Genomic DNA, 24515 nt, shown 5'->3' on the forward strand with positions numbered 1-24515 from the left:
AAAACTCAGTTCTGAAATTATTCAGAAAATGCCACTGAATATCACACTAGTGTATTAGACTGGACTGCGTCACACAGGTGAGTCTTTGATAACACTCATTGAATCAAGGTTTTCCAAATATACCCCTGACACAGCTCAATCCTTTAAGCATGGGTTAAAAACAAGAAACTGTACTGCTTCTTTCAAAAACAGAGCACCTCTGTTCTTTTTAAATATGTAAGGGAATGAGAACATGAACATGAGCCCAGTGTGTGCTGTGTGAAAGTTTTGATTGATCTGAAAATAAAACCATGCTAGGGAGCACATACTTTTCTCCACTGTGCTTCTTTCTTGGGCTGTAATCTCATCTAATTTTGCATCCAATTTAAAGGACCTCCACAGAAGGTTCCGCAAATGCAAACTATGGCATCCTCTCAGGTTCTTTCTAAAAACATATAATTATTGCCATTCTTGTGTTTATTTTGCCCAGTGAACAGCAGCAAGCACATAGTGAGAAAATACCATGGGCACCTCCGAACAAAGATTGAGTCTGGAGAAGGAACCATACCTGTCCGGTGTCATAACGCAGCTCAGACGTGGGACGGCGTGTTGCTGGGAGAACAGCTCATCACCATGTCCTGTACAGACAAAATTGCCAGGTACCTGATGTATATACATCGCAAAACTCTTTGCATATGGAAAAGAAGTTTGATGCCACAGAGGACTATGGTTGCTGGTAGGGAATAACTAGCAGGTGTTGACAAATCCTGTGGAAACAAAGACCTCCTTTGTATGCAAAAACAGACCATATAAATAGGATGGAATGTAAATAGGACATTTTCCCAAATTCTCCATGGGTCGTTAGTTGCTTTTTACAGTGTGACAAAAATACAAACCGTTTTTGCAGCATTTTTGCCAATAGAATTTCAGTGTGCAAATAAAATACATCCACTCTGCTCTTATTGGATCATTTACCCCAAAACTTGCAAGCCAACCATCATGCAGATAAACTTAGCTTGTCTGCACCCTATTGGATAAAGTGCCCTAAAAGCTGCTAGGAATAGTTCTACTATTTTGAATGTCATTGCAGAACTTCCATGTCACAGCCCACTCCGTGGCTTTCTGCTCTGTCTTGTAAATACAACATATATTTATGTAGAATAATTGCCATATAATAAATATTTCATAATTATTCCATGGTGGCACATAAACTGTAAACACATTCACCATTCTCAATTTAGGGCATTAACTAATAGCAAATGATGTCTATCACAAACTGAAAACAAACTGTGTGCATTTAGATGCATACTTATTATGCTATTAGTATATATCTATACGCGCATGTATACTTATGTTCATAATTATATATCTATTATGTGCATTAGCTATAGATGCAGCTCTACATGTAAAATACATTACATTATAGTTATAAAAATGTAAACGTTATGATCAAATGCTCTGCTGGAATATCATGCATAAGAACTCAGTTAAATTACACCAGTCAAGAATTTGGCCCAATTATTAAAGGCCAACATAAACATAATCTTTCAAAAAAACATAAAGCTTTTGTTTGATGCAAATGCATAAATTCTGCTCTTAGCTTTAACCAGATGACCTACTGAAGTTAAATTAGTCTGTAGCTTAGCAAAGCCTGCCATTTTGGCAGAAAAATGTATGACTGAACTAGCAAATGGAAATACTAACAGACTCACAAAATCCGCCCTCTGCTAAGTGTAATCATCACAACTGTTGTCTTTGTATGAGGGATAAAGAGCAACTTCTGCTATAATGTTTTCATTTATTCATAAAGAGATAACAAAAAACCCAAACTGTTTTCAGTGGATCTCCTACACTCTTTTTAGATGCTGTTGGGTTTTCCAAATTCAGACTCATATGGACTCAAAAAACTAAACAAATTTACATCTAAGAATGGAAATATTGCGCACTCTGGTTTTGAATGTCATTAACCGATGAATTAAATATCAGCTTTGCAAACAGTATTACATTTGCTATTGATGGGGATGTTGAGTGTAAAGCACAGTCTCAGAAGTTGGGTTTTCTCCAAGCACATCTGCTAAGCACTGTCAGTGAATCCTTTCCTTGTTGCCACATATCTAAACAGCATTAAAGTCTGTGAAGAAAAAAAGAATCTACCAGAAAGTTTTTCCAGGATAAAAAACGTCTTGCAGCTCTCATCTTTGATATTATTATTGCAATATCATATGAATTACTGCAATTTTTATTATTTATTTGCATGGTAACTCAAATGGGCATGGGATTTTCCTAGAAAAAAAAAATCAGCAATCATTATTCCCTGCTTTGAACAGCAAATGTTTACTCTCACCAGTACGGGACAGTTAGAAAAGAGACTGAGAAAAGGGGTGGAAAAAGCAATGTTTGTAGGAATGGTGGTAGTGTTGTGGCACTACAAATGCTTCAGAAGTTTGGACACTTCCAAGCACTGTGGACTTCTTGGTCAGGTCAAGAGCTCTGGTACAGAGAAAATGGATAGAACAACTGCTGAATTAGCAGATGAAGAGAAAAGGTCAAGAAAGCACAGAGATTCAGAAATCAATGAAGGTTACAAGGAAGAGGGAATGGTCATTCCTAATAAAGGGGAAGGATGGAGATGGGAAATGATCATAGAAGAGGAAGAGGTTATTTGTGGGTCTGGTGCAGGCAGCTCCAGTAACTAGAATTGATGGAAACCAGACAAGAGGGGCCCAAACATGGATTTTGAGGAGAAAAATTAAAAGTTAATAAAGTAGAGAGCATGGAGTTGAATGAAAAAAAAACAAACAAAACCTTCACAAGGGAAACCGAGAAAGCCAAATGGAGTCCAGAGAGTGCTGGGGGCATCGACGTGGCACATACTGCAGTGAAGGGTTTGAAAGCTTCTGGAGAGAGTGCCCAAGGCTATCTACAGATGTTCACAACCCTGGCTGCACTTGGAGGTCATGCCTTTCCCTTCCTTTCTCTCTCACGGTCACATTGTGAGACCTGGTTCTGCAATTTTATTTCCACCAGGCTCCTAATTACATATATTTGTGGTATAACTTCAGTTAGGTTCATAAGTTCTAGTTTGGGAATCACAGTGCTAGTGAAAACAAAGCACCAATAACACAGGAAACGTTAAAAAAAAAAAATCTCTTGCATGGCAGAAAATAAGCAGTACCATCAGGGCTGGCCACCAGTGAAAACATTGCTGGAGATTTTTAGCTGCTACAAATTTTATGTAGAGCTTGGCAAAGAGTGGTGAGAAGAGGTTTGGATATGGTATCTTCAATAAACTTTATCCCAAATTTCAGTTTACCACATTAAATATAATCTATGATCAATTTTTATCCTTATTATCCTCACCGGTAAAGGGGAGAAATCAAAGATTTCTTCACCTGATCTTTGTTTCAGCATATACAGGGCTGTTTTCTGCCTTCTTCGCCTCTGGCTGTAGAAAGTACAGGCAGGAAAGGAGTTCAGTAGACAAGGAGATTACTGTGTGAGGGCCCTTTCCCCGCTCCTGCCCCCACTGAAGAGATCAGTAGGTAGGTGGGTTTTGTGCCACACTTCAGACTCCAAATATTTGCTCTACCACATAGACAGTTGAGTCTTTAAATGTCTGCAGGATGCAGGAATCTAGTTGCACATCATCTGGACTTGTCTTGCAATGAGAACAAAGGTCTCTGAAGCTGTTTGTGTAAGCAAGATTTGACAAAAATCTGCCTTGTATACTTTGGATTTTATTGCTTGTAAAAGCCCCTCAGGAGCACTGGGCTATTAGAGAATGTTTCCTCTTGAGAACCTAGCCAGTAGCTGCTAAAATATACATCATTTTGCATTATTTGCAAAGGACATTGCTATCAGAATATCAAAGACCCAAGAATGGAGAGAGTTACTCAGAAAAGTGAATAATATTCTATAAATCATGTATCTAACGGTTTATGTTCTTTCTTGCTCACAGGATAGCCATAAGCAGAGAGTGGTTTAATCAGATTTATTTGTTATTCAAAGGCATTTAGCAATTTTTATTACTATCACCACAAGTTTGAGAGGATTTGATGCTTGGTATGCATTATTTGGGCTCTGTGGCTGTGTTGAGATTGCAGGATAAACAGCCTGGTATCATACCTATTCCCTTACTGAATTAAAGCACAAACACTTCTGGATGAATACTCATGTTATTTGGCTCAGGCAGGGAATTACGAGGTGAAATTCTGCAACTGAATTATAAAGGAGGTCAGACTAGATCTTGGTGGTTCCTTCTGGCTTTAAAAACTATGCATTTATATGTGCAAATTTAAAGTTTGGGCTCTGTGAATCCCCAAATAACCCACCCTAAGAGAGTGTTAGCTTTTACACTCACAACTTCTGTGAGTCTCACAGTGCAGCTGAAGTGAGTTCAGCCTCTCAATGCCATAGACTTTAGGATTAAACCACGTTCTTTAGAACCATAGTTCATTAATTACACTAACACCTAAGATTTTGACCTTCATTTTCCTCTGTAATGTACACTGTATACACTTGTGAAAAAGCAGCAATATCATGAGCAAAATAATTTTGAAAATGATCGGCTGTTTGGGGAAAAAATTGCATTATTTAACATTTTTTTGATGCTAATCATGACTTATATTAAGAACTTTATGTCAACAGAGACATCACAGCCCTAAGAGAATTTAGGCTTTTTGTGACAGCAAACCCATTCATACAATGGGCCAAATTAAACCTCTTTTCATCTCCCTTTCTCACACTAAGGCTGGACCCAAGAGCAGGTCGTACCTTTGCTTATTAGAAGGTCAGTGCCAAGTTAATGCTGCTGCTGGTGGGAGTCTCTGCAGTCGCTGTTCAGGAGCAAACAAATGCTTGAAGGAAAATGACATATAAATACACATCCACACACAGGCATGCGCACGCACACACAAGCACACACATTTAGGTAAAAAACAAGGATATCTCTGGAGTTCAGCTCCTCTTTGAGGATCTGAATGCAATAACCAAACATTAGGAAAGTTCAGCAGGAAATTCTGTCTCAGACCCTCAGAAATGTTCAGACCAGTGAGGACTGAGAGGTGCCCAGGTTCCTACCAGCTGTAGGGGTGGGATTTTCAGCACCCCCTTGGTGCCCTGGGGCCTCAGGGACACCGGCTCTCTGTTTGTGTCCCCTTCAGTGACATGGTCTCCAGCTGTGCAAAGCCAGCCCAGCGCTGAGCCTTTCCTCTCCGCTGCACAACACTGATGGCTTCCCACAGCGCACAAAGTGTGTACGTATATGCCAGATTTGCAGGCGATTGATAGTTCACACAACCAAATGCATACATGTATAAAATAAGAATTTCCAAATGTCTACTTCTTACTCCTACAGCAGAAGAAATATGAAAGACTGGACAAAATATGAAAGAACTATGGATTTCTCTTACTCAAGGCCATCACTCATCTGCATAGACTTGCAGGAGAAATTCAGAGTCTGCCACAGAGTACAGAAACCACCTTCCCTTCCATACGCTTTGTCCTCTGACTCATGGGGACACTGTCTGAGCTTCAGGCCAGTCTCCTTCTACCATGGCTCATCCCCTAGGCCCACCATGCCCCTGATTTGGCAACACATACATCCCTTCTGAAAAAGTTTCCTATTCTATGCTCTGAGCTCACCAAGCTTATACATCTCACCACCAGCACCTGGGTCCCTTCTTCTTCCATTCAGAGAAACTGGAGCAATTATTTCTCTCAGCATCAACCTACCCAAAACAGCAGGGTGCTCTTCCGTGAATAGCCGCACAGAAAGGTTTAACGATTGGCATTGCCTGTGGTTTGGTAGAGCAGTGCAATAGTGCCGGGAGCACGTGGAGGAGGCCACCATGGAGCTCCACAGCACAGCAGACCCTTAGCATAAACAGACATTCCCAGGTCCTATACACCTCCACTACCACGTGTGTGCAAATTATTTTGAGGATCTTGGTCCAAGCATTCAAAACTAAGGTTTATTTTAAAAATTAGTTCTCATCTGGGTGTTCCATTAGAGACAGAGTTATGCAGTTCACTGCTCTTCCCCCAAACCCTCTTCCTTTATAGGCCTTAGCAAGGGGACTGGAGACCTTACGCTATGGCCAGGGCAGAGCACGTTCACACTCACTGGATATCTAGCTGATGTATTTACTTTGGAGAGATGCCAGTATTCTGTGCATCAAACTTGCATCTACACACATTAATAGTGTATAGACTTACTTGCAAATGCATGAGCTGTGGTACTTGCCCTCTTTCAGAAGTCCCCTTGCAGGGTACAGGCTTGAGGAACATACTTTGCAGGTTGCAGGATTTGGAGGGAGCAACCCGCACAACCACTGTCTTTATACAGCAAATAAAAGCCACAATTCAGTGTTTGTTTCATAAGCTCTGGCCTTAGAGTTGTTTTCTTACTACTGCTTCTCAAAAGGTCACCTTTAAAAGACTGTGCATTTTCTTGCCACCAGGTTAATGGTCATCCATTTCCTTGTACTTCACAAAAACAGTGACATTAAGCCCAGAGGTTAAATAAGACCCTGAACATCTAGATTATACCTCACCTGTAAAATGACACAAACAGTAACAAAGGACCTCCAAACTTTGCATTACAGCATTGACTGTCTATTCTTGCCCCATGGCTAAGGTTTGTGGATTATTTGGGCCCACGAGCTAGAGGATAGGAAGAAATCTTTGTTGAGAATATGTTCAGAGTATTGCAAGGTAACATAGTCTTAAGGCACTGTTTCAGGATTTAGCAGTGGGAGTCTGAAGTAGCATTTTACAAGATGATTTGAGCACATTAAGCTGTATTTAAAGGTAGCATATAAAAATGCAAGACTAAAAGTCAGTGTTAGAAATTCGCATTCTTAGATCTATTTTAGTGTTAGCCTGTCGACCAGCGCCATTGTTAACAGAAGACTGAGCCTGACAAGGTAACTCTTAAGAAAAGCTACTTCAAAGGCTGCACATTAATGTAAATGAAAGTCAGTTAACACAGCCAGATCTTCAATTAGAGATGATTTGTGCACATGATTTGTAATTCTCTCTCTTAACCCCTTTCTGTGTGACTGAGATTTCAATTTCGATCTTTCACCACAAGGTATGTTCCAGAAAACATATATAAACCACCTACTGTTAAAATACAGATCAAAAACTAATGCACTAGTTCCAGTTTCCAAACCAATAATAGCTAAATGGTCATATAAATAGGAACACCACAGGTGTTCTGCTGAGCACAGGCCACCATGAATAACAATTTATACTGTGTGAAGCATAGCTGGAAATATTGGTAATAGAAACTGTGGTACAGGAGGTTAACAACATGCCAAGCAGGTAAGACTTAAAGCTCTTAATAATGACCAAAAAAAAGTGTAAAGCCTTAACAAAATAAGCTTTGAAATTCATCAGCAGTGCTTTTTAAGGGGCGAGGTTTCCAAAGGTCCTGAAGAGACACTTCAGTCTCACCAAGCTTCAATGGCAGGTGGACACAGCTCCCTGAGATGTTTTGAAGCATCATGTGAATTTCTCCACATCTCAGTTTCGAAGGGGTTTGAGGGCAGGAGCGTGTCAGCATTCGGCTTTGAGTAATGCTATGTGCAAACCGATGCTGGAAATACTCGGCAAAGGGACTCCAGGTGTCACACCACGTCTCAGCAATGGGCGAGGAGCCACATGCTGACCTGAGCGAGGCTGCAGCTCTTTGCATCCCCACCGATTTGCCCCCAAGCCCCTTCCTCAGTATTTTTATCATCCATATTTCTTTTGGTCCCAGGGAGGAACCGCAACCAACTTGGTGTGGTGAGATGATGCTACAGCATGCAGGTGTGGAGTCTGTGATGTGGTTATGACTTGGGGACACATTTCCCTGCACACCTCGCCGGTGGTCCCGGGCTGCCGGGAGCGTGGGACCTGCATGGGGGCTCTGCGGGGGCTCGTCCCCGGCCCGCCCTGCGTCTGGGGCCAGGGGAGCATGACGTTTAATTAAAGAAAGGCTGCCTGCTCTGGGATGCCTCCCAGATCGTCACTGGCATTTCTGTGATTGACAAACAGGCAAAAATATATTTATTCAAGGATTATCTATATTGAAAACCGGACGCGGGATTTTGTCTTTGTAAACAGTGCAGTAATATCTGCTGTTTGAACAAAAGGAAGGGTATACTTTCCTTCCATTTAAAGCACCAAAAGCTCCCATATTTAAGTGAAAAGGAGAGACATTTGGTTTTATTGATCCTGCTTGCTGAAGATTTGGGGTTTTTTGAATAAGATCTGTGACTAAGGGAGCAGTGGGTTGATTTTCACTTTATTGGAAGGGTTATTACAAAGCACACAGCATATAAGTTATTAGAGAGATGCGTGCCCTTGAAAACAGCCCTTAAAATCTTGCACAATTAGGAAAATTCAGAATGATCCAGCATATTTCCTCATAGCGAGGAAAGTCACTTTGATATATTGAGGACCCAAAATGTAACACTGCATTGCTCTGAATAATAATTTTATTTTGAAAAGCCACATTTGAAGAGAGCACTTTGTTACAGATGGGAACACAGCTACTTTCATGGATCTAAATTAGGCTACAGAGAAATAGCTCCTTCAAAAATGAACACCCTTATTGATAGTTTCACTGTTGCTCAGACAGATCTTTCCCTATCATCTACCTACAAATAATCCCATAGATGTTCAGATATCAAAGGACCAAGTCAGTACATTAGCCATGTGTGTTGGTCAAGGGATGAACAATCCACGGGATAAAAGACCTTCCCCCAAATATTTGTCAGTTAAATCTATTGTTTATGCAAAATACTGAACTGGCTGCCCTCCAAGCTAGGTCTTTTTATCCACAGAACAGAAGCAGAATGAGTAACCAAAAATTTCCCTCATCATTAATGTGCTTTTACTGTGCTCTGAAGGACAAGAGCAGCAGTGCAAGGACCTTGTTCTGGCCAGCTCAGCACAGGACCCCTCTTTTCCCAGGACTTGTGCTGTCTTAGTCAGACTCATGCGCATGCTCAGAGCTGCTTTCCAGAAAGAAACAACTGGCCAAACACTTTGCTGAACCTGGGCGAGACTTGAAAGCAAAGCTCCTTCTCTGCTTTTTCATCCCACTTCTCTGAATGGATGCTGCTAAAACTGGGAAGTGGCCAGCACACAGGTGGCAGTGCCATCACCCTCATCCCGTTTCTCCACCACCACCACGGTGGACAGCAGCCTTGGCATTGCTCAAGAAGACCTGGCAAGCAGTCCCCATCGAATATTGCCTCCTTGGTGTCAGCACCTTTTCTGATTTCTCTGCCCTTCCTACCATAGGATGCTGCCTGGTTCTGGTACAGTCTCTTTTTACATCACCTTCTACCCATCAGGCAGAGCTTGCTCTTGTGCCCTGTATTCTTTTATTATGTTTCTTCTCCCTTGTTTTTTTGGTCTGGCCCCTCTGTCCAATTTGTCTTGTATCTACTTATACCTTGAAGTCAAAATCCACCATGGCTGATATAGAAGTTCATTTCCCCCTACACCTGGCTGGTTCTTCTTTTGGAATGGGAAAACAGGGTTGTCTCGAGGAACAGCTATCGTATCCGGAAGATGTGGACTCTAGCTCTGCCTCCAAATAATGCAGCAGACTTCAGTAAATCATATTGCCTTTCTGCCTTGGTTCCCCGGGTTGTATAAAAATGGGGTTTTACCTCACAGCAGCATTGTGAGAATTATTTAATGTTTATGAAATGCTTTTAATATGTAGGGTATGACCTGATCGTGGTTATACTATGATTTCCCATAATGTAATTCCATTGACATCCAAATCCCTTTTTACACTAGGATGAACACATTTAGAATTAGGCAGAGAAATATCTCTAAAGAAAAGACAGGATCCTTGCAAAGAATTTAAATTAAATAATCATTATTACTTTGTAATTTATGATCTGAACACAATCCCCTATTTTGGTAAATAAAGCTCAGATGATTTCTTGTGATGTGTATATTGCTAAAATTCAAATATTGTTGAACATATGTTGTTTTTCTGTTTAGCTGCTTTTTTCTCTCCTTCAATCAAATATACAAGGTTTTTTTAAGGAAATGTCAAATGTTGAAAACAACACTGATATCTTACAAGTTTCCATCTGGACAAAGATATCACTGTCTAATTTTTTTACTCGCCTTAGAAGCTGGTCAGAGGCATAGTACTGTTAGCTGAACTCAACTCTATTTCTTAAGCTTGCATTATTAATTTTGCATCATGATAAGATATTTACTCAAAGAGGCAGCTAGTTCTTTCCTTAAAAGTGATGTTATTTGCAGGAATGACCACATTTTTTTTCCCCCAAATGAAGTTATGCAAATCTGATCGACTAAAGTAAATGTTTCATAAAACCAATGACTGTTTAAATTGTGGGACTAAATTGTTTGTATATAAATATTACCTTTTATATTCCATTTGAGTTTTATGTAGATGAACACATTACTTTAATGACCTGCATTTACAGAGGGAGACAGGGAGAGTCTGACTCTGAAATCCTCAGCAGCCAGATGGCTGCCTTTTCTTGCATGAGATTAAAAGATGTTTCTCATTCACAGCCCTGCTTCAGAGGCAAATTAATATAGCCAGCTAAATTGCTTGTGTTTTTGGAATAAAATTTAAAGAGAACTTTTTAAAGCAATTGGTGTCACAGGTTCCTAGAGCAGATTGCTCTCCAGGTACAGCATGCTGGTTTTAAACATTCAGTAATTAATGGAAAGTATTCCGTGTTAATTGACTGCTTCAGGAAAGGGAAATATAATGACTCCTTATTAATCATGAAAAGAGACATACAGCACGGAGGCAGTGCAATAATTGCACTAACGGTTGAGAAATGTTAATTAATGAAAAGAACAATGATGTAAGAAATTAGCTACATAATGCTTGCTGCTGATGGAGATTGTGCTTTAAACACATTATTTAGCACGGCAGCCACTGGATGTTGCCTTAAATAGCAGGTACCTCTTACCTTTTCCTTTAGTCAGCTATGGAGTTCCAAATGTTGCCGGTGTTTTGGTTTTTAATGAGCCAAAATACACTCTCCAAAACCACTTTTTCTGAAGTGTTTTCAGTTTGAACTCCTGAACTCAAAACTATTCAAACAGATTGACAGCGTTTGACTTATATAAAAATATTATCCAAGTGTAAGACAGCATGTTAGTGTTTGGGTGGTGGGGAGCAACTTCTTGTTAGATGGGCTGAGCTAAAAGGGTTTGCCAACAAGATAACTGCATGATGACTTCTTTCCCCTTTTTAATTTTTCCACTTTTTAACCAATTACCTGTCCCCTGAAGAGTATCCTGTCATATTTGTGCCTAGCTTGATGTAAAAATTCGGAGGCTATTAAAATGCAGAACAGTTCTGGCAACTAATCCAACAGCAGTTGTATGGAGCTCAGAGTCATTAACAGATTGAAGGCCTCAAGGTTTCCACCATCACTCTGTTGCACCTTTAAGACAGCAACAGGGTGAGACATATCCATCACTCTGAACACTTCAGAGCAGGTCAAATTATTGGTTACAAATAAATTGCCTAAAAGCATAACTCTTCTTTTTCTCTTCAGGAACAGTATTTGATCCTTATGGATGTCTTCATATCTGCATGATCATTTATGCAAGGAAATGTCAGCCTGTGAGGCTTTCGAAAATTATTCACAAGAGTTTTGTGGGAATTTTGGCCACCTAAGTCACATGTTATCTTGGCTGTATGACTAGGGGATGACACTAATGTAAGACAAATGGTAAATAAAGGTAGAATAACAAAAGCACTGATTTTAGCTCTACCAATGCAGGTGTAAAATTATAGATGCAGAAAAAAAATAAAATTCTGCTAAAGACATGCTAAATGAATGTTCATCAAACAGCAAATTCTTTTATAAGGAACAGTTCTCAACAAAAGGCCTCTGTTTGCAGTAACACAAGACAGAAATACATCCCTTAAGTCAGTGGCATCACAGTAATCTAAAATGATTGTAGAGGAGGAATCAGTCCACGGGTGTATAATAACCTAACAGTGCAGTGCTTCATGCATATTAAGACAGGGACAGGAATGGTTTCATCCCTCATCCCTCCAACCCATGTGCTGGCCTTTGCTGATTTTCCCAGGGCAGTTCTCTTGTGGCCATTCCTCCACCCATGTGTTTTATTGCTCCTGAATTTCTTTTCCAGATGGAATATTCTTGGGCTCCAGGGTGCTCTCCTCAGCTCCTTCATCGAACCCATGTACTTGCACAGCATCATTGTGGGAAGCCTCTATCACACTGGTCACCTTTCCCGGGTAATGAGCCATAGAATAGAAGACATTGGTCAGCTGCCAGCTTCATACCGGCGCAATCAGCTGCTTCTCAGTGGTAAGCAAACACCTGCCTGCAAGACAAATGATCCCCTCTCCCATCACTAATTGTGCTGGTCACCAACAGGAAAGTTTACTTGTTTGTAAGGAAACCATTAGCCCATACCTTCTTTTTTTCCTGCAGAGTATGAATTTGTAGAATGCAGAAACTGATGCATTTAAATCCAGTTCCTTTTTCATATGCAGTGAGCACAAAAAGGATCAGTAGTGGATATAAGTTGTCTAGGAAAACTAACACTGTACAAAGACTGCTCAAAGTGGACTAAAGTATATGACTAAGTAAAAGATGTCTAAAAACCAGGGAGAAAGTTTTGAGTAAATTTTAAGTTTAACTCTCTCCCGTCCTGCTCTCCCTCACCCAGTGAGCACAGAAATGTGCAGAGTCAGGAGAACCAGCCCTCACATCTCCGTCCCCGTGCGTGCAGCCCAGCCATCCATGGCCCTTACTCGGAGCCCTGCCCCTTCACCACTTGCTAGCCATCGTGTTCAGAGCAGATGGCCATGAGGAAAGGGTTGTTCATTCATGCAGGAGATCCTGCCTTCTCAGTAGACCTCGGGGAGGCATTGCTGCCATCTGATGAGGCTGCTGCCTGTCATGTGAGCGTCTCTGTGGTTTCCAGCTATCTTTTGGACTAATCTCACTTCCACCACTTCTCCTTCCCAGCCCCTGTCCCTACCCCATGTCTCTGGTCCTTTCTTCTTCATCCCCCTGACTCTCACTTCCTTAACCCCAAGCCAGGCAGCAGCTGTCTTGCCTCATCCCAGCAAAATCCCACAAAGTCTTGAATGCCTTCAGATCCTCATGAGGCATGTGAGTGCTACGGGCCACCAGTTCTGCACAGGATTATATCCTTATTTTACTCTTAGACTCTGATAATTGTTCTTCAGGAGGATTCCCTGTGACACCAATACGATGTCAGGGTTACAGAGTTTGGAGGTCCGGATGCTTTAGTGGAGTACACCATTGCCTTTCAAAGTCCTCTAGGTTCCTCAGTCAGGAGAGGGCTGTTTTATCCCTTATCTATTTTATGTTCTTTTTTTTAATGCATCCTTGTGACAAAATTAGTTCAGCTGAGGCAGAAGTGATAGTTTAGCCACTGGGGAAATTCTCAAGTTCTGTGTGGTTTAGTACATCTGGTAAGTGCAATGTGCATGTATGTGTTATAAGGTGATTAGGTCAAAAGGCTTATCCTTATTTGAACAGCTTATCTCCATTTTTTAACTCTTCAGTGCAGCTAGCCAAAGATTGTGCAATGCAGGTATGCAGGAAACTGTGCTCCATACTTCTCCTCCAACCCATGCCCCCTCCTGTCCCTCCTGCCCTGGCCCAGCATGGGCACGACTCAGCCCCATCTTCCTTCCCACGCACATCGTGGGAGGGAGGAAAGGACTCACAGCTGGTTGGGAAAAATCTCCCCGTTTTCCAAACCTGGCTGTTATTTTGGCAACACTTCTGGCAAACAGTGCCAGAAGCCTCTGCATCTCCCACTGAGGAAGCTGATCTCATCCTGTGCCAGCTCTAACTCATTATAAGTCCACCCATACATTAAGATCAAAATCACACCCACTTTCACTGTGTCTGCAGGATGTACAGGGAAACCCAGTAGAACTGTTGAAGGACTGAAAACACAATAAGGGATTTAATAAGAGATTTAACCACAGAACAGCTATTGCTTTGCTGGGTTGGCCTTGTGGAGTAAAAGTAATGGCTCATGCTTGGCCCAAGTGCATATTTATGTCCAAGAGTCATTGCCAGAGATTTCAAGGGAGTTAGAAATGTATCAGAGGCGCCCTTGAGTCATTTTAAATATCTGCATGTTTCATGGCTGGCTTCCTCCTTCCCAGAGACTTCTGTTTGGAAAAGCTTTTGCTTTGCTTTTGGTTGTGTTTGTGGGTTTTCTTCAGCCCAGGAGAAGCAGTGGGAGGAATCCGTCTCTCTCTGACTACATTGCTTTTGTCTCTAAAGCCATTATTTGTAATCTTCCCTCCCCCACAAATCCCAGGGAGTCAATGCTGCTTAAAACTTACATTGCTGAGGCTTGTGTTACATTTCTCTTACCTGGAAAACTGTGTCGACAGCATATCCAGTGACAAAGGAGATGGGCACCTAGCAAAAGCCAAACCGAATGCATTAGAGACCAAACCTCAGCAACCTCAGCTTCCCACGCTCCTCTCAGGGATCAGACCAGCCAAGGATTTCAAATTGCAGGAGTCCTTCAATTATAAGGATGCCAATTTTGTCACTTGCTTATAGCGGTCCAAACATTTCAATGGAGAGGAGAGTCACAGTGTGGGATGAGATATCCTGGTATAACTCCTTGGCCCCACAGAAAAATGATCAGTGAGATTTTCCACTCACACCAGTCCCAGCCAGATGGAAATCCACTCATTCACTGGGATTACTCTTGGGTGTATTTTTTAGAAGAAAGAAAAGCCCTCTGTCATTTTTATTTCCTTTTCTCTTAAGATTGAGGCCATTCTAAATGGTACCCTGAAGAGGCATGAGGCTTTGCTAGGAGAGAGAGGAGAATGAGGACAGATTTCAGTTCATATCCCACAATACTCAAGTTCATGTTATTTGTACAAAGACTCCTGTTTCCCTTCCAGTTTCTACCATCTCCTGTTGTACTCTGTTGTGTTGGTTTTAAGGAGGATGTTTTACATAAAGGAGAGAAAATTATCTAGATTATTTAGGCGTTACCTTTCAAATAAAGTTAGAACAATTATTTGTCAAAACAAAAACATGAAAAAAAGTGTTAAAAAAGGATCAAAACCAACAATCAGAGAATATATCTAGGCTCTATATTTGCGTCTGTCATGAGTCTCATGGTGTTTTCTTTAAAGCCTCTTCTCTTGCATTTGGAAAATGATGTGAAAGTATCTTCTACTTACCCAAATACATGTACTTATATATGATAGCTGGGAAGAGAAAGCATGAAAGCCAAAGCAGCACAGAGGGTGTTCCAGGCACTGGGGCAAGTTCCCAGCTCTCACGGATGTCCACCGAGAGCAGAGGGAGGCCTCAGGCTGGGCAGGGGCGTACACTCCCCACCTCCCCACTGACAGGCACCCCAGCCTGCTCTCTCCTCCATGCAGCCTTTCCTTCTTTTCCTCTGGTCAGTGTTTTCACAACATTTTTATTGCTTTAGTGGCCTGTGGCAACTTTGCACGGCAGGGTGTTTGCTATTGTGTTTTTTGGCACACAGTCCTCTAAGCTTTTGGGTGCTATCTCAACAGAGAGTGGTGCATCATGTCAAACAGCCGATTTTGATCTGTCTGCATCTTGTTCTGTATAGAGGCATTTGAATAGCACCAGAGAGCTATCTATCTGATTTTCAAGGGCTCAGTTTATATCCTGTTGCCTAGGTGAACTGGAGTTTTAGATGCAGACTGATCTGTTATCTCGGGGTGGGGGCGGGGGGAATTGAAAGAGGTATTAATACAACATGAGTATGTTTACAAATCCTGGGTGAGGTTATGACTTAGCTATAATTCTCTTCTACACATGGGAGCGAGTTCAGTCCCAGTGACTGAGATGATTTCTGCAATTCCAGCTTTGCCACCGGTACAAAGTGGTTGTGCCATATAATTTTTTCCCTTCAAAGGCCACCTTTCTCTCTCTGTGCATGCTCAGTCCTGTCTGGCTCTTGCAGCTCCCTCCAGGGGCAGAGGGGATGGGAGGACAAAGGGAGCCATGCTCCCTCACTGACATTCCTTCCCATGATACTGGGAGGCCCCAGGCAGGAGGCAGGAGCTGCCTACAGAGGCAGCATCGCTGTCACGACTGACCCTGCACAGCCCTCCGCTTCTCCCATGGTCTCTCTCAGGGGCTTACCAAGCTCAGCGTGTTTAACGTAGTGACGGATGCTGCATTCCCACCAGCTCCCACCTCCTTCCGTTCCGCCTGAGATCAGCAGATGCTCATGGTGTGTATCTGTTCTGAAAATGAGATCCCTGAGCAAGGGGCAGTTTGGAAAGGAGGCGCTTTGATCTCTCTTCTTTAATCTCCTCCTCTCTGAACAGCCTGCATCAGTACTTCTCCCTCTCTGCAAAAGTTCTTTGAAACCCTTCAGCAGAAAATGCAAAGGACCTTTCTCTGTTGCCCTCCACCCAGGAGCAATGAAATCAGGTCCCATTAAGCTATGCAAACCATGAGCTGTTGCTGGAGCTGCTGCAGGCAGGGGCTCCAGTGGGATCTGCCGTTTGGAAACAGAGATCCAGCCCTGGCGCTGGCCTGTGCCGAGGCGGCTGTGCCAGGCAGCTCCTGCCCACCAGCACAGCCCCCACCTGTCTGCTTACCACAGTGGCTTTTGTTGTCCAGGTTTGCAGGCTAGTGGCCCACACAGCAAATTAGTAGAGAGGGACTCAACAGCTGGATCCAGACACATCATCCAATGCCCACATTCTCCAAAATATTCAAACTGCTTCAGGTCACTGTCTTTTCCAGCCTTGGAAGGTCCCAGTGTTGATTCTTTGCTCCCAAAAGCACTAATGAGCAGGGCAAGGCAGAGCTCACTTGGTTGCATTTATCCTGTGCTGGAAAATAAACCAACCACTTCCTTTATTCCTCTTATTTCCTTGCAAAGGGGTTTCAGGTACAAGAAATGAGAAAGCGACAGGACTCATGGAAAGGTTGAACTACACTAAATGGTTAAGAGACAGGAATTTACCTGATTAAAAATAAGTCTCCCTCATGTACACACCCACACTTGACCTTGCAGCCCTGATCTGCATTTAGAGCCAAGGGAGATCTCACCTATGTAGGCAGTGGCCTCCAGTATATGATTCAGATGTCCAAAACTGGCCATGTGAATGACACAAAGGTCATGCAGTCACCCCAGGTGACTGAAAACATCATCATTGTAGCTGTCTAAAATTAAATAAGACGCATTCCACTTAAAGATGTCCAAAATTTTGCCATTAGGACACCAACTAGATCTTGAAGAGATTGTTGCACCTATACAGGGTAGGAAACTTGCAGGCAGACACAAGGTGGGGAGCAAGAGTTTTCTATGTAGGTTTGTGATGTCTACAAGGTCATTATCAACTTGGATCTAATAATCTCTTGTGATGATGAAATGTATATTTTGCATTTTCTTATCCCCCGTTTATATCCCCTTTGACCTAGACTTCTGATCACAGTGAAGGCCCCAGCAGTTAATGGCAGATAAATATGCTGGACTGTGGAAAGCTCACCTGGAGGAACTCATGGCAAAAGCACTTTGCTGCTTAGTTCCTTTTAAAAACCAGCTATCCCATTAAAGCGTTTCTGAAAGATTTCACTCAGCAACCATCACACTGCTGTCAATAGCACACACTACAATCTAACAGCTTTCCTTAGGCTAACAAAAAGTTTGCCTGCAAGGTGGAAAAAGATCTATAGGAATTGCTAAATTATGTCTCTCTAAGGTATTCGCCCTGGTAACACTTAACCGATGGTGACAACAGCATGTGCAGTGCACAATGTCAGCATGTTCACTTAAGGATGTCTCATGTGCCACAATGACCCACCAGATGTTAGCAGCCTCTGAAGATTTTGAGCACTGGATGTTACTGGTGTCTTTCTCTCCTGCCAGGGGTTAGCCACGCTGACGCTCGGCAGCCCGGAAAATCTCCCAGCTTCAGTGTGAACTGGATTGTGGGGAACGCCGACCTGGAGGTTATCAACGCCACAACGGGGAAGAGGACCTGCGGGAGTCCTTCACGGCTCTGCAAGCACATGTTCTTCACTCGGTGGGCAAAGCTTCATGGCAAGGTAGGTCTGATGCACTGACAGGACGCTGCCGCCAGCTCTAGGTGGGCTAGTCCTTACCCCAGAATCATCCGTGTTCTAGCAATCTCATGATGAAGCTGCAGCCTCTGCGGGTGTCCTGCATCCCTCCTGGCAGAGGATCAGGAGCTAAGAGCCTGCAGGGTCAGTTGCAGGAGCTGGGAGTCCAGAGAAAGGCAAGGGCAGAAACCCAGGTGGGTTTGGAGGGGAGATGCGTGTTCTGGCTGTCCTTGGCGATGGAGCCATGCTCAGATGAGCAGTCAAAAGCCAAGAGACTGTTAAATGTCCATACAAGCACAACTGCATAATGTTTTATGCATCTTGTGCCAAGCATCCCTTTGACTCTAAGGGGAGTATTCAACTCACTAAGTCTTAGAGGCCTGAGGGAAGTATTTCTCATCACCTTGGAGGCATCTACCTCACTTCGTTGTTCCACAGGGGTTTAGACTCACAACTAAAACTGCTCCCAATATCACCAAAGTTAGCTGACTAAAGCAGGTGCTCTGGATCACCCATTCTCCTCCTCTTCCTCACTCTCCCAGATGTGCTGATAAATCCATACAACAATACAGCTGCTCCTCTCAAGGTGAGTGGCCAGGTGCTGAAGGCTCTCTGATTTCATTACACTCAGAAGAAGTACAATGTAATGGCATTAAAACTACAGGTTGTACTTAATTAAAATGGCCACCACCCCTTGACAGCCCTGCTTTCTCTAGGGAAGATAGCCATGAACTCCCCTTGTTTGAAACGGCACTGAAGTCAACCTGCCCTCACACTTCAGTTACTTCCCACAGACAGGAGACAGTGTCAGGACGGATGGATGGCCAAAAACTACAGGGAGGGTGGAGCCTAGGGATGTAGGACATATATGAAGAAGCTTGATGTGGAATAAGGAAAATTTCCTCTCATTATTCCTGATTCTGGAGTCACCGTTTCTCCTCTTGCCTGACCCTTCAAGGAAGTGCTAGGGGAGAGAAAGACCCCACCACTTCCAGGAGGAGCAGCAGGGAAAACACAAAGTGTCTCTTCAGCCCACCTGCTTTCACTGCTAGAATATTAATTTGCTGTAAGGAAGCTTGTCAAGAATTGTCCTGCAGTCCATGTAGAGTGGGAAAACATGAGGACAAGAAAAAATGATTTTATTAAGTGCCAAAACCTTTTTCCTGTTGGGGAACGAGTGGAAAAGAACAAGGCAGAGCGATGGCAGGGAAGTCTGGAGCCGCTTCCACCGACGAAGTCATTCGGAAAGGCAAAGGACAGGCAGGGTGGGGAGGTATGAGGACAAGCCCAAAGGGGTTGTTCTGCTCTGCAGGAGACCCCAGGGAAGGAGGCTGGGGGACTCAACCCATCCCAAGCAGTGGCACGACCTGTCCTAGCAGGGACCCTGAGCCTGGGGGGGGAGCAGAAGGGACCAACCTGGGCTTCGTGCCCAGGGCTCAGTCACAGTTTGGTGGCACAGGTCCCAGCCTATTTCTTGCACAGCAGGTGGCATGGGGAGGGGGGCGAGAAGCACTTCTGCTGCCCCCAAAACAAAGGGATCCTCATGGGAAAAAAACCTGGGGCAAGTTGGGCCCCAGGGCAGGCTATGGCCAGGACTATGGCTGGGAGAGCTGGACTGCACCTGGCTCGCACCAGGGATGGGGTTGGGATGAGCAGGAGGGAGTAACTCATGGCTGAGCAGGGCACTTTGCTTTTGACAAACCGAAGCATTTGAGAATGTCATCGGTGTCCACCTCTGGGGACAAAGGGGCAGCTGGAGGGGAGCCACCGCCAGCCAGGCCAGCTCGCGGCCCATTGATGCCCAGGCTGGCAGCATCGCCCTCCCTTGCTGGCTGGGCCAATACACCCCCGGCCAGGGCAGCCCCACGGTGTGCTGGCACCACAAGGACTGGAGCAGCTCATTTCGGGCTGCGCGTTCACCTTTTCCTTTAATCTGTCTTTCAGCATCTCTCCTTTTTAGAGAGAAGGAAAAGAGTGGTGTTTGCTCACCACGCTGTGCTTTGAGGGTGTGTTTTCCTACAGGCTACTATTTCCCTGGCTTGTAAGCACTGGACTTCCACCTGTCTGCTTGCTCTAAGGCATTTTCTGGACTTTGGTTTTTTTCATATAATGTCAAAGCCTCACTGCTGGTTCGGCACTGTTAAGACTTGGGCAGGTCTAAGGAGGTCATTTATTTAGTCCTTCTGCAGAGCAAAGGGCCCAACAGACCACTCAGTTTTCCTGCACCAGCACGAATCCTGATGCCTAATTTCTGCCCTGTTCTGGGCAGGTTTCACAGCATTTTCGACAATAACAGATTAAAAAGGGAAAAGGGGAGAGTGTGGGAGGGGACTCTCCTTCTTGTGTCTCTTGGCATTACTTGTAAGCACTGAGCTGCTCTGCTTCCCGGGCTAAACTGAACACACTCTTTAAAGATTCCCAGAAAGGATTTTTCCTTTTTTTTGTCCCTAAAAATCATCTTAACTGAGAAGGAGGGTTTTGCCTTTGTAAAGCACACCAAGATTTGCTACTGCCTGTGCCCACTCCAAGGCAAAGCTGTTTACCCCATTCCTCTTCACAATGGCTCGAAACCATGTCACAGGCATTTATTGCTTCCCTGTTTTTTTTGTTGTTAAACCAAAAGCAAACACACAAAGCACAGTGATAGTTTGTTTGTTGCTTATGAAATGTAGACAGGAAGATTATACAGCTACTGAAGCCTCGTGTTTCTTTTGGCTCGTTGGTTGATTTTTTTATTTTTATTTTTTTCCCCTTCCCTGATTTTTGTTCTGCAGCTGAGCACACGAATACCAAGCCATGGAGACATGCCATCAGTGTACAGCGAGGCAAAGCTGGTGGCTCAGACGTACCAGTCTGTCAAGCAGCAGCTGTTTAAAGCGTTTCAGAAAGCCGGTCTGGGCACCTGGGTGAAGAAACCCCCAGAGCAAGATCAGTTCCTACTAACTGTATAAATCACTTGACACCTTTGCTACATGACTGGATCAAATCAGCTGGAGAGAAGGCTAGGCAGGACACGTGAGCTGAGAGAATTGAAGCAGTTTGAGATTTAATAGCAACCTCAATGGGAATATTTGCTTTTAATTCTGTATTGGAAATACGTAAATAGAAATGTGTCTGATGCACTGAACTTGACTTTAGAAAACTGCTTTTCCATGACCCCTTCCCAAGAATGTACCTGCCCAAATTATAATGCCACCCCCACAGATTCTGCATTTCATTGTTTATTGCTGTTGGTTTTTACTGATTTGAGGTGTTAGTGGGCCACCTGTCTGATCCCAACTAGAGTTTGTTTTCCCTCACACAATCAGTGCAAGAGTCATCACTGAATAATGGAAAATAGTGAGCAAAGATGGAAGTACCCTAGGCACGTGGCATGACAGCAGGTCTCAGAGCATCCATAATCATCCAAAAAAAGGTGTCTAACCTCTATGCAAAAATCATCCTGTTAGCTGCCTAAATCTGTGAGAAAGAATTTGGACCTCAAAGATATGCAGCATTTTTAAACTCCCTTTTCCACTGCTGGCTCTGAGCACAAAGCCAAGTGTCAGGATTCCCTTGGTTTTTTACACTTATTCCCTCTGACTCCTTGGACAAACCACTTCCCACCAAATCTTCAAATCTGGCCAGGAGTTTTGCACTTGCAAATTTTAATTACCCGTGCCCAGTTCATCACACGTGCCCTTTAGACACCAGCAGGGATGCAGATGCTTGTCAAGAGGGCGATTCAACCCTGTACTGCCTGCGGAGGTGCACAGTTCCAGGGGCTGCCGGTGAAGACCGCTGTGATGATGCTCCTAGCTCTGGGGCTTCAGGTAGCTGCCTAAAGTCGGGCAGGCTGGAACCAGGACCCAGAGCCTCAGATTTCCAAGCTTGTGACAATCCACAGCTTTAAATTAAGTGGGTGTGAGCTCAGGATGCTCCATACATCTGAAATATCACTGGGTTGGGTAGCCACAACTAAGGCATCCCAAACGAGAGAGCGCATTTGATACTTGGCTCTTTCCTGCCTCAGTTTCTCCACCTGTCAAATGGGGATAATAATACTTACCTGCTTCACATTTAGGGAACTTGGCAGGGTCAAAGTGCTCTGGTCATATGATGCTGTCACTCTTGCAGTGAGTTTTACCTCCCCACATAGTCCAATTGATGTAAGTGCAGCAGATGCAACTACAGGCTTGGGTAAGATAAGGTCTTACTCAATGTAAGAGCTTTCAGATTCTAGCTCTGTGTAAATGCCAGGTATTACTATTGTTCATGTTCATCTGCAGCCTGAAAAGCAGGTGGGGTTTTTCAGTTAGGAAACAAGTAGCACCCAACAGTAAAATATTTTCTTCATAACTGTGGCTGGGTCTGATATAATCTCATCTTTGAACCATCCCAAACTTCATCAGAATGCAGAAGATACAGTCATGGGAGAACTGAGCTTTGATAGTCCCACTGCAGAACCAACCTTCAAACGCCCTGTGCATTTCTTTCAGTTTTTGGTTTTTTAAATGACAGGATTTGCGGGTATATAACTACTGTTTTCTTTTTATTCCTGTGATTCTCTTTAAATCTGTATATAACATGCTGCTACTGATTTGTGATAACTGTCTTGGTATTTTCTCAGAACTGTCAAGCTGAGTTACTTTTCAAACAACACAAGGCTCATATTTTTCCATGTAATTTCCTTTACACGGGAAACTGTTCCTATCAATAAAGATAGATGCTCTTTGTATAGGGTTTATCATGTTTGGAGAGCCATATACAGTAAATACATTGTTTATTGATGCCCACAATAGAATAGCTACAGTATTTTGATGAGATTTTATTTTTAGATTATAAACTACAAGATGTATCTATAGTGTCTTGTATAAAAACAATTGTGATAAACTAGAATTTTTAAATTAGATAAAACAAAGCTCTCCCCTTCCAGAGACCTTTTCAGCAAAATAATACATTCCATATTAACTACCAAAAATATTTAAAAAAATATCCTTAGAGTAGAAATAGTTAAAAACAAAAAAAAACCTGAGACGTTTCAATAATGGAAACGTTTTGTGGTAACCACTTTGTCAATAGTTTGACCAGTTTGTCAGCTCTTCTGAATAACATTCAGAATTTTTTTGGCACCTTCTGGAGCTTCCCGGTACCTCCACACAGTCCCGTCCTCTAACACAGCTGTCACTGGTGCAGCCCTCCAGTGTGATCTGGGCAGCAAAGGTGCCCAGAGGGGCAGTGGGCGAGTGGGGGTCAGGCCCGTGACTGGAGGTGTGGGGAGAAGCTGTGGGTGACACTGGCAGTGGTGGTCGCAGGGGCTCCGGCTGCTCCCACGGAGGGAGAGAAACCACATGGCAACCAGAGAGGAGGACAAGGGTTCTCATGCAGAGATCCACAGGGCAGGGGGAAGCAATGTCTTCTACTTTTCCTCTCCAAGTTAGTCTTTATCTAGCACACAAGAGACCTCAATGGCTCCTCCTTACATCTCCCTGCCCTCATCCATCCTCCTCCAGCCCTGGCATGACGTCAACTCGACTAATGCATATAGCTCCACAGGCCGGTGTTGCAGCTACTGTGACAACAAAACACGTGCCTGGTTATTTTTAAGAATAAAAAGAAAAGTGTGGTGGGATTGAATTATCCTTTGTTGCAAGAAATACATAAATGCAATCCTGGATTCAGCTGCCAGAATGAATTTGGTAGTGGGGACCAAACTGAGTCTCCACTGCAAGTGGGCATCAGCTGATCTCATTGGAGGCAATGGAGTTGCACGTGCTTGCACTAGGGTTGAATATGACCTTAAATGTCTACTTCTTCTCATTATGTGCAGCGATAGAGTGTGATGGGACCACATCCCAGAAGCACATATGACCTACATACAGCATTTCCTGAAGAAAAGGAAAAATTGCTCAGTAGTAGTTCTTTAGTGAAGATTCTGTACATAACACGCATGAGTGAATGGCAATACTGTACTAATGGATGTACATTTGTAATATTTGTAAAAAAAAAGAAACAAAAAAGACAACAAAAGAAAATAAATCTGAATTTACATATGTGAATTTGCTGCTAAGTTCTGTAAATTGCACTTCAGTGATACCTGATAAGTGAATGTTTCTGTTAAGTGAATAAAATGCCAAGTAAAATTGTTCTTTCACTGTTGACCATTTTTCACTGTGGCTTAGCAATCAGTTTGAATGTGCTCCAAAATGCTAGTATGTATTTTTACACACACCTACTGTAGTTCTACAGACAACATGCTCTTATTCAGTTTGGATTTGATGCATTGTAGGAATCACACACTTGTACTGAGAGATAGATGTGCCTGCTCATGTAGAAGAAGCCATACAGGGACACAGTCTTATCCTGGAAGAAGAGTGAACTGGGTCCATCTTTAATTTGATCCTTCCAGGTGACTCTCAAAGATCTTTCTTAATA

At 43.2% G+C, this 24515-nt stretch overlaps 1 protein-coding gene across 1 annotated transcript in view; it reads left to right on the forward strand.

The window, feature by feature from the left end:
* The window catches only part of ADARB2 (adenosine deaminase RNA specific B2 (inactive)), a 327010-nt gene extending 302782 nt beyond the window's left edge, over positions 1–24228 (forward strand). The window contains exons 7-10 of the mRNA XM_052806329.1: positions 470–638; positions 12148–12329; positions 17908–18086; positions 20876–24228. Of these exons, the coding sequence (XP_052662289.1) occupies positions 470–638; positions 12148–12329; positions 17908–18086; positions 20876–21052 (707 nt within the window). The 3' untranslated portion in view covers positions 21053–24228. The remainder of the gene's footprint in view (positions 1–469; positions 639–12147; positions 12330–17907; positions 18087–20875) is intronic.
* The last annotated feature ends 287 nt before the right edge of the window (positions 24229–24515 follow it).

The sequence above is a fragment of the Harpia harpyja genome, chromosome 1 (assembly GCF_026419915.1).
Source record: "Harpia harpyja isolate bHarHar1 chromosome 1, bHarHar1 primary haplotype, whole genome shotgun sequence".
NCBI classification, from domain to species: Eukaryota; Metazoa; Chordata; class Aves; order Accipitriformes; family Accipitridae; genus Harpia; species Harpia harpyja.